This window comes from Poecile atricapillus, chromosome 3, assembly GCF_030490865.1.
Source record: "Poecile atricapillus isolate bPoeAtr1 chromosome 3, bPoeAtr1.hap1, whole genome shotgun sequence".
NCBI classification, from domain to species: Eukaryota; Metazoa; Chordata; class Aves; order Passeriformes; family Paridae; genus Poecile; species Poecile atricapillus.
Genome location: NC_081251.1, coordinates 106,870,777 through 106,884,697, shown reverse-complemented (window position 1 = coordinate 106,884,697; position 13,921 = coordinate 106,870,777). Strand labels below are relative to the sequence as shown.

At 36.1% G+C, this 13,921-nt stretch overlaps 1 protein-coding gene across 4 annotated transcripts in view; it reads left to right on the top strand.

Moving 5' to 3' along the window:
* Positions 1 to 13,921, top strand: part of WDPCP (WD repeat containing planar cell polarity effector) — a 147,911-nt gene that overhangs the window by 54,201 nt on the left and 79,789 nt on the right. For all 4 annotated transcript variants that reach the window (XM_058834204.1, XM_058834206.1, XM_058834207.1 and 1 more), the window contains exons 7-9: positions 4,345 to 4,459; positions 7,780 to 7,913; positions 12,191 to 12,382. In XM_058834204.1, the coding sequence (XP_058690187.1) occupies positions 4,345 to 4,459; positions 7,780 to 7,913; positions 12,191 to 12,382 (441 nt within the window). The remainder of the gene's footprint in view (positions 1 to 4,344; positions 4,460 to 7,779; positions 7,914 to 12,190; positions 12,383 to 13,921) is intronic.

Below are 13,921 nucleotides of genomic sequence, written 5' to 3'. Positions count from 1 at the left end.
AAGCACTAGTTATGAATCATATCTGTTACCTGCTATTGAAAAAGATTTATGTATACTTTGCTAAATTGTTTTGATTTCATTTAGTTGTATTTGTGTTGCAATTTATGTATGTGTATAAATAGTTTTTCTGTTGCCATTGTCGACATAGAACTGGATTCTGAATTGAGATACACAGCAATATTTTCTTGCTTGTTCTATCAGCTACAATGCCCATTAGCAAGCTGGTTTAGGAAGACAAATATGTGACATAGCACAGTTGATATCAAAACTGAGACATTCTGTCTAGAATACACGAGAAGCCAGCACCCATCCCCAATTACTAAGAGGAACACTGCCCTCATATTAAATTCTTTTGGTTGCTTTTGATCACAGCTATTAATGTGTTGTGTGGTTTTAGATATTTGGAGCTAGAAGTACAAATGCATTGATTATTGTGAAACAGTAACATGTAACAACAATAACTTCATCTGTAATAAGGCATGCAACACAGTAATTACAGTGGGGTGGCTAAGAAAGCAATCTGGAATGAAGAGGTGGGGAAAAACCCTGGGAACCTGCTTGAACAAGAAGTGCTTTGCAATTCTCTTCTCCTTTTGCATATTCCTTTGTCAGTTAGGCTCTCTAAGGGAAAACAGTTTGCAGCAATATTTTTTACAGGCATATTTTCCTTCTCTTCCAATTTTAATCAGATAGAAGCAAATCCTGGCTTTGCTCCACAGGTATCTTTTTAGGTAGAAGGGCTGATAAGCAGCTGAGCTGCATGAATGAGGAGTGAAAGGCTCAGGCTTCTGAGGATAAAGGGATCCGCTTAAGTAGATGCTTAAGTTGTACTGAAGTCCATAAGTCATGAACCTGTACTTAAGTCTTTTGCTTAATAAAAACTATCTCAAATACATATTGGAGCACTTTGCTATCGGGGAAGGGAAGGGCTAAATCTTCCCCTGAGTATCATCTGCTGCTCATGCTTTTCTTGCTCAGAGGAGAACAATTCTTGGCATATAAAACACATAATCCTTTCTATCAAAGTCTTCATATTCAACTCCTCAGTACCAGAGAAGTGGCCCTTCCTTCCCAGTATGTAGAATAACCAGGTGCCCAAACATTTTGCTCAGACTACATTCAAGTACAAAGTCCCTGTCTTATCCTTCCAATAGGTATGAAGTCATGCTTTCATATTTTGTTTAGGAACATCTTGTGACTGTTTAAGCTCTGGAGATAGCTCTTCTGATTTTATTTTTCCCATCACAGTACTTGAATCTGAAAAATTTATGATGTGTTTCATCATTGTGGATCTCTTTCCCTAATTTAATATCTATTAGATGGAATGATGTAGTGCCTTGTGTAAATAATGCCTCTTACATTGGCTTTTATTCCTTAGCATTGATGGGCTGTTCCCTTTGGAGCTGGATCACTGTGTATCCATCTTCAAGCCAAGTTTACAATCTTCCCTATTTGCTTTATATTCATTCATGCTTGTGACTGGACTGCTTCCATCCACCAAAATATGAGCTTAACTAGGCAAGCTTATGTGTAACAGCACCTAAATCTTATTATCATGGAACAGTCTCTTTGCACAGACTACACAGGATGTAGCAAATTGAAATAGTGGTTTCAGTTTGAGCACATAAATATCTTCTCTTTTACAGAATATTTTTGATGAAAGATAGCACAGAATCATAGAATCATTTAGGGTTGAGAAGACCCTTAAGAGTAAGTCCAGCTGTTGACCTGATGCTCCAAAGTTCATCACTAAAACCTGCCCTTAAGTTCTACATCTACACATCTTTAATACCTCCAGGGGTGGTGACTCCACCGCTGCCCTGTTTCCTTTAAGTGCCTGATTGTACTTCATGGTAAACTCTAAAAACTGATTTTTTTAAAACCTCAGTTGTAATTCAAAGCATTTTTAAAGGGAGATGGATGAAATACTAACCTTGCATTGCAATGTAGTGTGTAAAGTCTCTGATTAACTTATTAAATTTAGACTCCAGAAGTTCCTAGAAGAATGAACTTAAGTCTATGGACCAACAACAGTAAGTTATAACAAAAATTTGTTAAAACACAATTTAAGATTTCCCAAATATCTCAAAGTTCTGAGGAGAATAATGTGAAAGAATGTTTTGCTGTAAAATGAAAGAAGGTGGGAGCACAATGGGAGAAACAATAAAAGTAATAGAAATGATACTACATTTACATACTATCTGTGATTCTGTCATGCCATAGTGATAGCACAGAGATCTATACAATACTGAAAATCCATAACTGTGGTTTAATGACTAGATACATAAATGTAAAGCAAAACACACCCATTAGCACAACATTTTATATTTATATAAATGTCTTGTCATGAAACACTGGAGAGGTTTTCATTGATTTCTGTTCTAGCTCTGTAACAGGGACAATTTATGCTATTACCAGGAAATTAATACATAGGCATAAAGTGAATTTACACCCTGACTGTACTATCCCTGTTGTTAGCCAATAACACTGAAAGACTGGGGATGTTTTACTCTCCTCTATCAGGCTGATATCCATTCAGTTAGGCAGAACTGAGCTTTCTAGAGTATTTATGTAATTTCACTAAATTGTTGTTTACATCACAGTTTGGTAGCTCCTGGGTTTCAACCCTCACTTTTTCCAGCAGGTTTTTTGGACAGTTATAGCCAACTGTAGTCAAACCTTGCTGGACTTCATGTTACCAAGTTGGAAATAAATTGTGATTTTATCTAATCTAACTTCAACATAAGGACAAATTGAAGTTTTGAAAGATTGTAATAAAAGCTGCATGAGTGTAAGCGTGTCTAACATTTTTACTAGGACAAAACCTTAAAGGACATCTGTCATGACAGGGAACATTGAAACACTGACTATATGAATCTATCAAATGAATGTATGATTAGACTTTGGCAGGATGGGAACTGATCATTTGTTCTTAGAAATTAATTTCACATCACAGGGTTTTATTAATTTCTACTTTACACATCACTAGAATGTATTTTTTAAACATGATGGTTAAAGGTGTTAGGGCAGGAAAATAATTTGTTTAAATAGACATCTTCTGTTCTTTGGAGAGCACAGTGGTATAATAATATAGCAAAATATATATAAATAAGAGTTTCCATGACTAAATTATCGGGATCAGAGCATTGCACAAGGGACATGCCCAATTAGATCACTCCAGTCCTGTCCCCCATACTTTTTTTTAATTATACAGTCCAGTGGATTTCACTGCAAGAAAGTTCTGAAGATTATATTGCAACCATATTTGTCTTGCAGCTCCAGCACAAAACAAACAGGGATTTTTTTTATGCCAAATTCTCCTACAAGAACAAGTGTTTCTTTAGTAGTTAAGTTTTTTAAAAGCACAAGGATTTCTTTAAAAATTTGCTAGGTAGAAGTAAGAGCTGGAGTCCCAGATTCCTGGCCTTTGGTGGACCCTCTGGACTTGCCTGCAGAGGTCTTTCCACTGAGAATTCCTTTCATGGGCTTTATTTTCTGAATTCTTTTGCTGTAGTAGTTGCACTCAGAAAATGACTAATGGTTTAATTATGCAAAAATAAATGTTTTTCATAACTCCTCCCACTGAGCATTCTCTTTCTCATAGAAGATATTGCATAAGAAGGAGCTTGATGAATACTGTGACTTAGTCTGCAAGATTATATGTATAATTTAATTTAAATTAATTAGGCATGAATATTCAATTAACTCTGAAATAACCCTGTCCAATAGTTTAAATTCTTTCTTTCTAAGAGAGACATCTAAAACGTTATGTCAATGAGTGAATGGATTTATTGGAAGCTCACAGCTACCTCTGTGGTAGGGAGCAATTATTTATTCAAACAATATATGAATGATCAGAAATAACAAGAACAGCAAAAATGTGCTGCTTTTGATCTGTGATAATAATATAGAATTATATTAAACCCTACTTTAATTTTTTTTTTTTTTACATGCAGGCAATGCAGTTACTTTATACAGAAAATATCAGGTCTAGGGATGGTAGAGTGATCTGTGTAATTTCTTCCCTCCTTCAGAACAAATTTTTGATCTCTGTTTATGACAGACTAATTCAGTACATTTTATGTAACATTTGGGGACTTAGCTACTTCTTCAAGTGTTCAGCAATTGTAGTTCTTGTACCCTTATAATTCAGTGTTGTGTTACATCTCTCTCTTTCATTGAAAAAGCTTTCAAAGTCATTATAAGACATCTTCACATCAATGATAATTCATTTTTGTAATTTTGAAAATTAGATTACTACATAATGGACAGCTGCTAATATGTACCTTGGAACATTTCACTTTATTAATGATTTTTGATGTCTTGTTTTCTCTTTGGATTCAGCTCCTCTTTCACTCAGGTATTTTGGTGTCCCTAAGCCTTTCTGGGCCACAGCTGGAGAAGGTGGTGATTGACAGGACCCTGGTGGGGAAGCTCATCTCCGACACCATCAGTGATGGTAATTACACCCATGTGCAAATCAATTGCCTACATTAACAATAGAGTAGAGAAACAGTATGTCAACAGGTAGACTAATTATTGCCACTGGGGACTTGCAAACACAACAAGTAATTGCATGTAATGCTATAGTTACAACCCTCAGGACTAAGAGCACTTTAAGAATATTTAACATCAAAGTTTTCAGGCTTGTCAAATGCTGCATGGGTTTCTAAAATTCCGTTTCTTACGCTGTAATCGCTGTGAACATGCCATTTGAACTTGTCATGTTTATTTCGTAAGTGGGAAAATGGGACAGAACCAAACATTAGCCAATTGAATAATTGCTTGGGATAGTTATTATTAAAGTTGTTTTTAGAAAAGGCTGGATGAGTTATGTGGAGGTGTTCTGATTTAGTTTCTTGATACCCAGAATCTCACTATTGTTATTAACTAGTGACTGATAAAAATTAAGTTTTCATTTAATGCAGAAGAAAACTTACAGAAATGTCCCTGTTTTCCACAGCTTTATGATATGACTCATGTAATTGAGAAATCAGCTGGTATCTTGGCTTCTGCAGAAGCAGGAATATGAAATTTTGGTGTGAGCCATATTACATGCGCACTACCTTCCAAATTCTATAAGAGTAGACCCACATTACATCCTTCTAGTAAGAATATGTGCTCAGTTCAGATTTGATCTTTAATGATTTAATTTTCTCTTTACTCAGGTGTCTATTGAATATTGGCCTAGGTTTTAAGTAACTACAACACTGTGTCTCTCTGATCTTTTCATATAGATATATTGTAGTTTAGTCTTGAAAATTAGCATGAATGTAACTATGTTAGTAGAATCTTTATTTATAAAAAAATTAACCCTCAGCACGTTTTTTATGAACTAATTCCACAGAGAGCAAAGAACACATTTACTATCTTGTCTTCTTTTTTTCACTCTTCACCTTAATTACTGGACTGCTAATTCCATCTATGATTTTTTGCACTCTGTTCCTGGGGGGAGGATTTCCTACTTTCACGTGGCAAAAACAAGGAAAACATGGAATCTAAGGTTATTGCCAAATTGAAGTAGTTTGTGGAAATTATTTGGAATACTTTATCATTAAAAAAACTAATAAAAAAGAAAATATGTGGATCATGTCTTACTTTGGATTCATATGGCATAGAAATATTTGTTCAGAAAATGCTGCTAACTAAATGAGCTTACAACTAAAACAACAGTAAAGCAACAAATATGTTTTAGTACATTTGGACAACTGTACTAATTATATAAATAGCATTATATAATGTTTTGTCCTTGTTTTCACTTATTCAAGGTTTTCTTAAACCTCCATGTTTGCTAATACCCAAGTCTGTAGGTGAAATAAAACTGCCTCTGTTCAGTAAAAGCAAAGCACTCAATAACTTTCATTGCAATACAGTTTTTATTTTCATGAACAATAAAAGAAGATGCTTTTGTTACCCACACAAATAGTGCTCAAAATACAATTTTTTATGCTGAACTATCCATTCAAGTGAAACATGAGATAATGTTGTCCTAGAGGAAATTAATTTTAATTCAATGAAACAGCACATCTCTCCAAATCTGACTTCAAATTATGGCTGTGATTATAAAGTTGGCCAAGAGTAATTCTACATTTAGCACAAGAAGCCTGTATAAAAATATTAGCTCTTACTTCAGCAATTGTGTATATGTAGAAATGGATAAGGGTTACAGTCTGCCAGAATTACTTATGAAAAGTTGTAATTCTCATTCAGAGTAGCATGTCCTCTTAACATTTGGAATAAAGGTCAGATTGTGTGCACAAAATACAGAATTACTATGGCTTTTATAATCCTTCTGCTTCTAAGAAAGTTCTCCTGATTCTTATTATTTATAGGCAAAATTTCATCACCATCTAAGGTGCACTGCAGCTCATTTTTAAGGCAAACCATATGTGTTAGGACATCAAAATATTTTAACTGTGTACATACATACTGAGGGTACCATATTCAGTGGTTTTCAATTTTCATGTGTGTGCAGGATCTCAGTTATAGCTTCTGAATCACCTTATCAGATGCTTTATCACCTTTTTCTTTTTCTTTTTTTCTTTTTTTTTTTTTTTTTTCCAAAATAGCTGGTGTTAATGTTACATTTCAAAGGCAATTATTTGGCTGTAAACTCTACCCTTTAGCATTTGCATACCAGATACTTCAGAGTTGTGCCAGGACATGACTGTTGGAAAATGCAAGTGGTTATAAATCAGACTAAAGAAAAGCAAAGCTGAGTAGCCAGTTTTCCATGTTTATATTTAAGACTAAACTGTCAATTAACTTAAGGATATGTAAAATTTGGATTTAAGAATCTGGGATATTAGTAATATTTTTTTTTTTTTTTTTAGTTTCTTTTTCAGAGGTTGTTCCACAGAGTTTTGATTGTTTCTAAATCTGGTTCCACTTTAATTGGCATTTTCCTTTTAGGAGAGGTTTTTGAGTTTACAGTCTGAGCACAGCTTTCTAGCTTTATTTTAAACTATCAGTGATCTGGTACTACTTACCCCAATGACTCACTTCATACTCAGACACCTATTCAAGTGTGGGTGCTGCTCAAATAACCTGGTAAAACAATCCTAGATACAGTTTTCTAAGTAATTTTCATTGACAGATTAGTTAATCACTTTTATATTGAACTAATTTGGTCTAGCACCCCCTATGATAACAGTGGGGATTCCACTGAGCTTTTCCAAACTCCAAGGGAGTCTGTTCCATCATCATTACTCATATTGTTTGGGTACCCCATGTGAAGATTTCAGCGAATTCATAACCCCTCTAAAGCCTTATCCTGCATGTAACAGCCTCCTTGGTGTCTGCAGCAGCACCAGAAACCTTACAATGTCAAAAAAACACATACACCTCGAGTACTAGTTTGCATTTATCACCCTTAACACAAGCTAAGCTGTATGAAGTCCATTTGAAAATTACTGGTGGATGCAACCATAAGAAGAAAAAAATACTGAAGACCGAATAGATACTGAGATGAAAATTAATGTGGAAGGACATAAAATGTATATTTGAATGTAGTGGCATTTTGATAGGAGATAATTTATTCAGGTGTATGTAATCAGAGTATTCCCTAGGCTTTATTTCTCATTTCCAAGAAGGTCCTGACAGGATGACACACTGATATGTTTCAGGACATTACAGGGCTTTCAGTGTAATATTTAAGACACTGTCTTGAAAAAAATTGCTTTTTGCAGTGTCTCAGTGGAGTGTTCACGACTTTGTTTTATTCCTAGAGACAGGTATTACAGTACTGACAATTTTTATTTGGTTTTTTTTTTTTTTCAGCTGTTCTTACAGACAATTTCATCATCTTGTCATTTGAGGACCATAACCAACTCTGCTTAATTCAGTTTACAAAGGCAATGGATTCTCCTGATGTAAACAAAAGACTGGAAAAACTCTCTTGTTTGGACTCTAAGGTATAGCTGCCAATGGTGGCTGCAAATATTGCAGGAACTGTACATCACGAATCACTAATGTTCACTGATATTGTAGTGCCACATTAATTGCAAACCCCTGTATAATTGATCAGAACAGCTCAAACCCTAAAAATGGCAGTTACTGAAAAGTCAATAAAAATTAGAATGTCATTCTGAGTTAAAGAGTTAAAATACTGTGCCAAGGGATCCAGATTTCTACTGTGTTTATTTTCAGGCTCAGACACACATTTGAGTTACCTTTGCTTGACGGATTACCTTGTGTCCATTGAGCAGCAGTAAGTGACCCTTGGCACATTCTTGGCATCTAACAAGCATGAAGCAAAGTCTGTAATGATAAACCTCAGTGTAAAAGGTTTAAGTAAATGTATTTTACCTCTTGCATGTTGTGGGCTAAAAACACACACACAGTCAGTTAGTGTGGCTCAGCTGACAGACACAAACACATGAAGCTCTGATAATTCAGTCACCTGTCTGAGGACCTAGACTGTTGTAATTCTTTACAGAAATCCTTATTTCCCCACTAGTTACAATAATGGTGTTGTTGGGAGAGTTGCTTTTAGAATTAAGCCAGTGAGAAGGAATCAAGATATGAGTGGTTTCTCACCACTGGCCAGCTATGTGTGTGACCTTAGGCAAGTGACTCGGTGCCTCGGTGTCTCAATTCATTAGTTACACAGTGGAGATTGAAATACTCCTTTTTTGCAGCCCTTTTTGTGGGGGTGTGTCTTCACTACAGTGACAGCAGCAGCTGAAAGGTAGCCTAGAGAGAGCTGAGCTGAGCTTTAAACTAACCAGTCTGGAGGTCAGTGGGAACAAGCTCATCTCAAGATGAATTACACTGTGGATGGATTGGGCTGGGCAGACATAACTTATTTCAGCCATAAGCACTTTGGCATCAGGACACCACTTCCTTAGGTGGAAGTGCTTGGTGCTACAGCAATATGAAAAAATAATCAGCCAAGGCAATTAACTTTGAACAGTTGAAGTAGGGAAGGGGCTGCATCCAATTCACTGGAGGAATGAAGAAGGGTCGAGCCTTTTCCCAAGAAATGTAGAAAGATGTTGTGAGCAAAAGAGAGAGTTTGTATTTATTTCAGACTGGATAAACATTAAAGAAAACAATCTTGTGCTGGTAAATATTTTCCCCTTGACAACCCTTCAGTAATTTACTTCCTCACATAAGGGAGCTTGCATTTGCAAGGCAAGCTTTTTAAAGATATGTTTAATTTAAGTTTTGCCATAATGTGTTTTAACTTGCTTGGTAGAAATACTTTCTGCTAGGATTAATATCTAATACATTTTCCAGGCTGTTTCAGTTCAGGGCCTCTTTTCAGCAATGGCTCGTGTTTGCAAGATTGATCCAACCTCTATAACGTGGATTTGAGACAGTTCACTGTTCACTGGGAACTGAGCTGATACATACTTTACTTTAAAATGCTGTGCCTTGTGCCTGGCCTGTGGCATTCACTGAGGCTGTGCTTTGGGAACGAGCGTGGTGTGTGGCAGGGCTTTTCTCTTAACAGCAGTAAATTTTATAGAAGAAGCTGTGGTGAACTGCCTTTGTCATTGAAGTGTGAGGGCCACAGCTCCTGACTTAATGTTTAGAAAAAACAGAAGTATCTGCTGCACTCCTTAATATGGTTGTTAAGTTCAGTTCTTTGCTGACACAGCTGAGCTTCTCAAGACACCTCCATGCACAAAATTCCCTTTGCTTTCTCTTGAAATCAATGGGAATCACTATGGAATATTTCTCTACCAGCCAAAAAAAAAGGCATTTGCATTTTTTAATTGAATGTTCTTTTGTGTGAGGCTTGCTAGTTAGGCAGCTAAATATAATTTTTATTATCTTCAGAATTGCACCAGTGTGAGACTGCAGAAAGTATTATTCACTTCCGCAGTAATATTGAGTCGGCTCTCTGCATTGATTTAGAGTTCTTTATGGCTGATTTTGGTCAAACTTCAAAAGCTGAAAGATCACAGACATAGCTCTAGTGTCAATCTCACTAGAAAAGTAAGATGGTCCTCAATTTCACTGTGCAAACTTGTAATAGTATGTAACAATATGTAACAATTACAAATGTTGTGGGTTTAGGGGAAAAAAGGGTTCTTTAGAGCTGAGATTTTGTTCAAGAGAAATTGAATGAGAAACGTAGCGTGCACTGATATAGAACTAACACAGGATTAAAATCTGGAGCCAAGATTCAGGGAATTTGATTGTAACCTTCATTTCCGCCTCTGACTTTTGGCGTAGTCTTGAGAAATGTAGTATTTGGGTTTACAGTCCCGTTTCTAAAATGAGGAAAGTGTCTGTAATGATATAATTAAATTTCTGACATATTGTCATTGTAATGATAAGCAATCTCACATTGTTCAATGTCCAGGTTCATGGTGGGCAAAATTGGCAGCAGTGCTGGACTGCCAGGGTTCTGCCAATAATAAGAACAAGTCAACCATGCTTTCCTCATCACAGCTTGATATTTTTATTAAAGTTGAGTTTTGTATGCAATGCATACCTAAATGAACGAATTAACCTCCCTATGCTCTTCCTTTCTAATTGATACCACCATGAATTTTATTTGCACTTTGAAGCAATAAAGGAAGACTTATTATATGAATGACTACAGTCTTGAAGACCAGTGAAATATAAAAACCAACTATTATTATTTGCCTTTTCTCAGTGACATGAATCCATGTTTGAGAGTGACATGTCTAATGCAAGACATAAAGGTCAACAAAGATCTGTGGCTGTTACGACATGTGCAATTGTTATTAACAGTTAACACTACAATGCAGGACTAATTAATACTTGTGGAAGTGTATGTGCTTTTCCAGCCTAATCAATGTGTTGTCACCAAATTAGCTATTCTAATTCAAGTAGCAGCTACATCCTAACTATTATGTATGTTTTATCTTTACCTGTTAAAATATTTTGACAAGTAAAACACAGGATATTGTAAAAATATTGACCTTTTTCAAGTTTTTCCTGTCTGTGTTTTTTTAATCCATTTCAATTTACTGAAGGCAACAGAACAAGGAGTTAAATGTTTACCATGAGAGAACAACATTGGTAATTACTTTGATTTCAGTTCCTTTTTATGTGTATTCATGGGATGAAGAGGTCAATAATATTATGACCATGCAAATAGAAAAGGGTTCTTTTTGACCATATAAAAAACAGCAAAGGATTATTAAAGCATTAACCTTGATTTTAATGGCCTTGGTTGAGAGCTGAGATCACAATTTGGATGAGCCTGATTATTTACTAAATACAATACATAAATGCAACGGGTTCTTAACACCCATTGCACTCTGGCATTATCGCATTACTGCCAGCCTTTGTTGCCTTGCAGACAGGAATATGAAAGCAATCTGTCATGTAGTGAGACTGGCTCCAGAAGCATTTCTCTGATAAGAAGACCCCCTGCCCTTTGCTAGTGTCTGGTCCAGTAGGCTTAGCCATGCGCTTAATCCCCAGAAAGTGGTTCGATTATTGCTGACCAGCAATGGCAAGATAGTTTTTTTTTCCCCTAGCTATCAACCTTCCATTAATTCCTTAAGCAGAAATGCGGTGCAATCTATATTTCCTTGGCATGTGTCACCCAGATGGTGCACTGCTCATGTTTTCAAATAACCATGCTCCAAATAACAGAGTTTGAATAATAAATTCCACAAATCCTTCCTGAGAAAGAGGCACAATTCTCAAGAGCTGCATAAACTTTACGCATGATGCTGTAGCTCATCCACATTATGCAGAAAAGTATATGTTCTTTTGCAAAGCGGATGTTTGTGTTTCCATTCCTTAATTTGGGGAGGAAGAAGAAAGATATATGTTTGCTCAAATACTGTAGAATATATTTAATATTTGATTATGTCTTAAACACTAGCCTTAGCTCCGTGGTCAGCTTTGCAGAACTTGTCATTTAATATGGCTAAGCTTAAATCCTGTGTGGAGGTCGATGCTGTCAAGCAACCATGACTGTACATTTTGGTATTGATTGGAGTCATTGCAGTAAATTCCTTCTTAACTCATATTCCTTTCCATCCCAATCCCCTCCCCACAGATAAAAGAGTGAGCATGTCTTTCTGTCTGAGGAGATATTTTTCACGTTTACAGACAGCCTCTATGAAGATATATGTATGCAGCGCTCTGTGTATATATACATTCTTTCTCACTCATCCAAAGTAAACACCCCCATTTGCTCCTACCATGTTATTTTATCACCTCCAATATTCCCTGCATTTTTTTCTTCCATCAGATTTCTTATGTTGATATACTTGGACCAGAAGGTAGAAGGATGAAACGTCACCTGGCAATAAACTGTATGCAAGATCTGGTCATTTGCTGGTGGTCAGCAACTAGTGATGGAGCATGGCCTTGGTCTCCTATTTCCTGTCAGAGGGACAGAGCCAACCTAGTGCTATTAGGCTGTGCACATGGCAAATTGGAGGTAAAGTGATGAACTGTCTTGTTACATGATTTTTTTGAATTTGCTAAAGAAAGAGCTATTCAACTTAAATGCGTAATCAAGTAGCTATAAAGAATAGATATGATTAAAACATAAGACAGGAAGATCAGACATTCTAATAGTAAAAACAAAGTTTTTTTTATTTAACAGAAAAGCACCTTCTTTACTGTGTTTTCACATCAAAACTGTCAGCCTGAGAAATGTAGCCAGGAAATTAGGTCTTTATCATGAAATAGCTTTGGTGCTGCTGAAATTGAAAATAGAAGTGTCAGAGTTCCACTAGAAAACTTTAATATGAATTAGCAATTGTAACTGTTGCATGTATGTCTGATGCAGTTATTTTACACTGTCTGCCATGTTAACTGATAGGCAATTTACATCTCTTTCAAGTGTTTTTCATAAAATATTAGCTCTGCCCAGATGGTGGTTAAATTTTTGTTTTGAGTATTGGTCAAATCAGGGACTGATATTTTTCTCAAAGGAAAAGTTAAAACTCCCTATCTACAGGTGGGAATGTAAGCTATGAGTTAGGACAAAGCAACAAGCTGACTCTCCTCCTGACACCTGCTTTGCTTACATTTATAGGCAGATGTTTTAATTTCAGTTATTTCATTTTTGTTTCATCTGTTTAAGAATATTTGAATCCAATTTGTTTTCTTAGGTAGAAATATAAAAATGAAGTTATCTGGGCATACTCTGAAAGATCCAGAGCCTGAATTTAAAATGTAAAAGCTTTCCTGGACTAACATCTTGTATAGATGCTTCTGTATTTGGAATTTTATTTTCCGTTTATCTTTACCCACTTCTAATATGGACTAGAAAGGCACTGACTGTAGGAGAAGAGCACAGACTCAAGGATCAGCTGTGAAATAGCTGTTCTGGATTAGCTACTGCAGACTATTTCCCTGTAGGGAAAATCCCTAAGTAACACTTCAGAATAAGCTACTCTTACAAACAGCATCCTCCTCTCCTTAATTAGGGAAGATGTAAATGTTTTAATGTCTTGCAACTATTACTTTGATAACTAATATTCATTTAAGTGAGATTCTTTTCCCTTGGGATTTTCTGCCTATTGAAAGTGAACAGAAAAGGTAGCTGAGACAGCTTTTCTTTTCTTATTTCTGTCATTAGTCACTGCAGAATTGAAGTTTAAATTACCTCCAGCTCTGCCTTCTTTACTTCTTTTCAATTGACCTCTCTCCACTTGCGGTCATCTTTGACTCATCTCTCTCCTCTGCCTGATCTACACCTGCAGTTCTCCATTCCCCTGCAGCTATGCCAAATCACACAGAAAAAATTACTCTGGGAGCTAAAATGTGAGGCTGTTCTTTGTAAGCTTTTCCAGCCCTGTGCCAGTTATTATGAAAGTTCATCCTACTAACATTTCAGACCTTATTTTTTACCATGACTTCTCTAAGTCCAGGTTCTGAGAGCAGCATTCCTGTGCCTATTTTATTCCTCCCCATGTCTTCCAGAAATCTCCCTAATGCCACCATAGCAGTTTGCAGTTTCTGTTTCCTG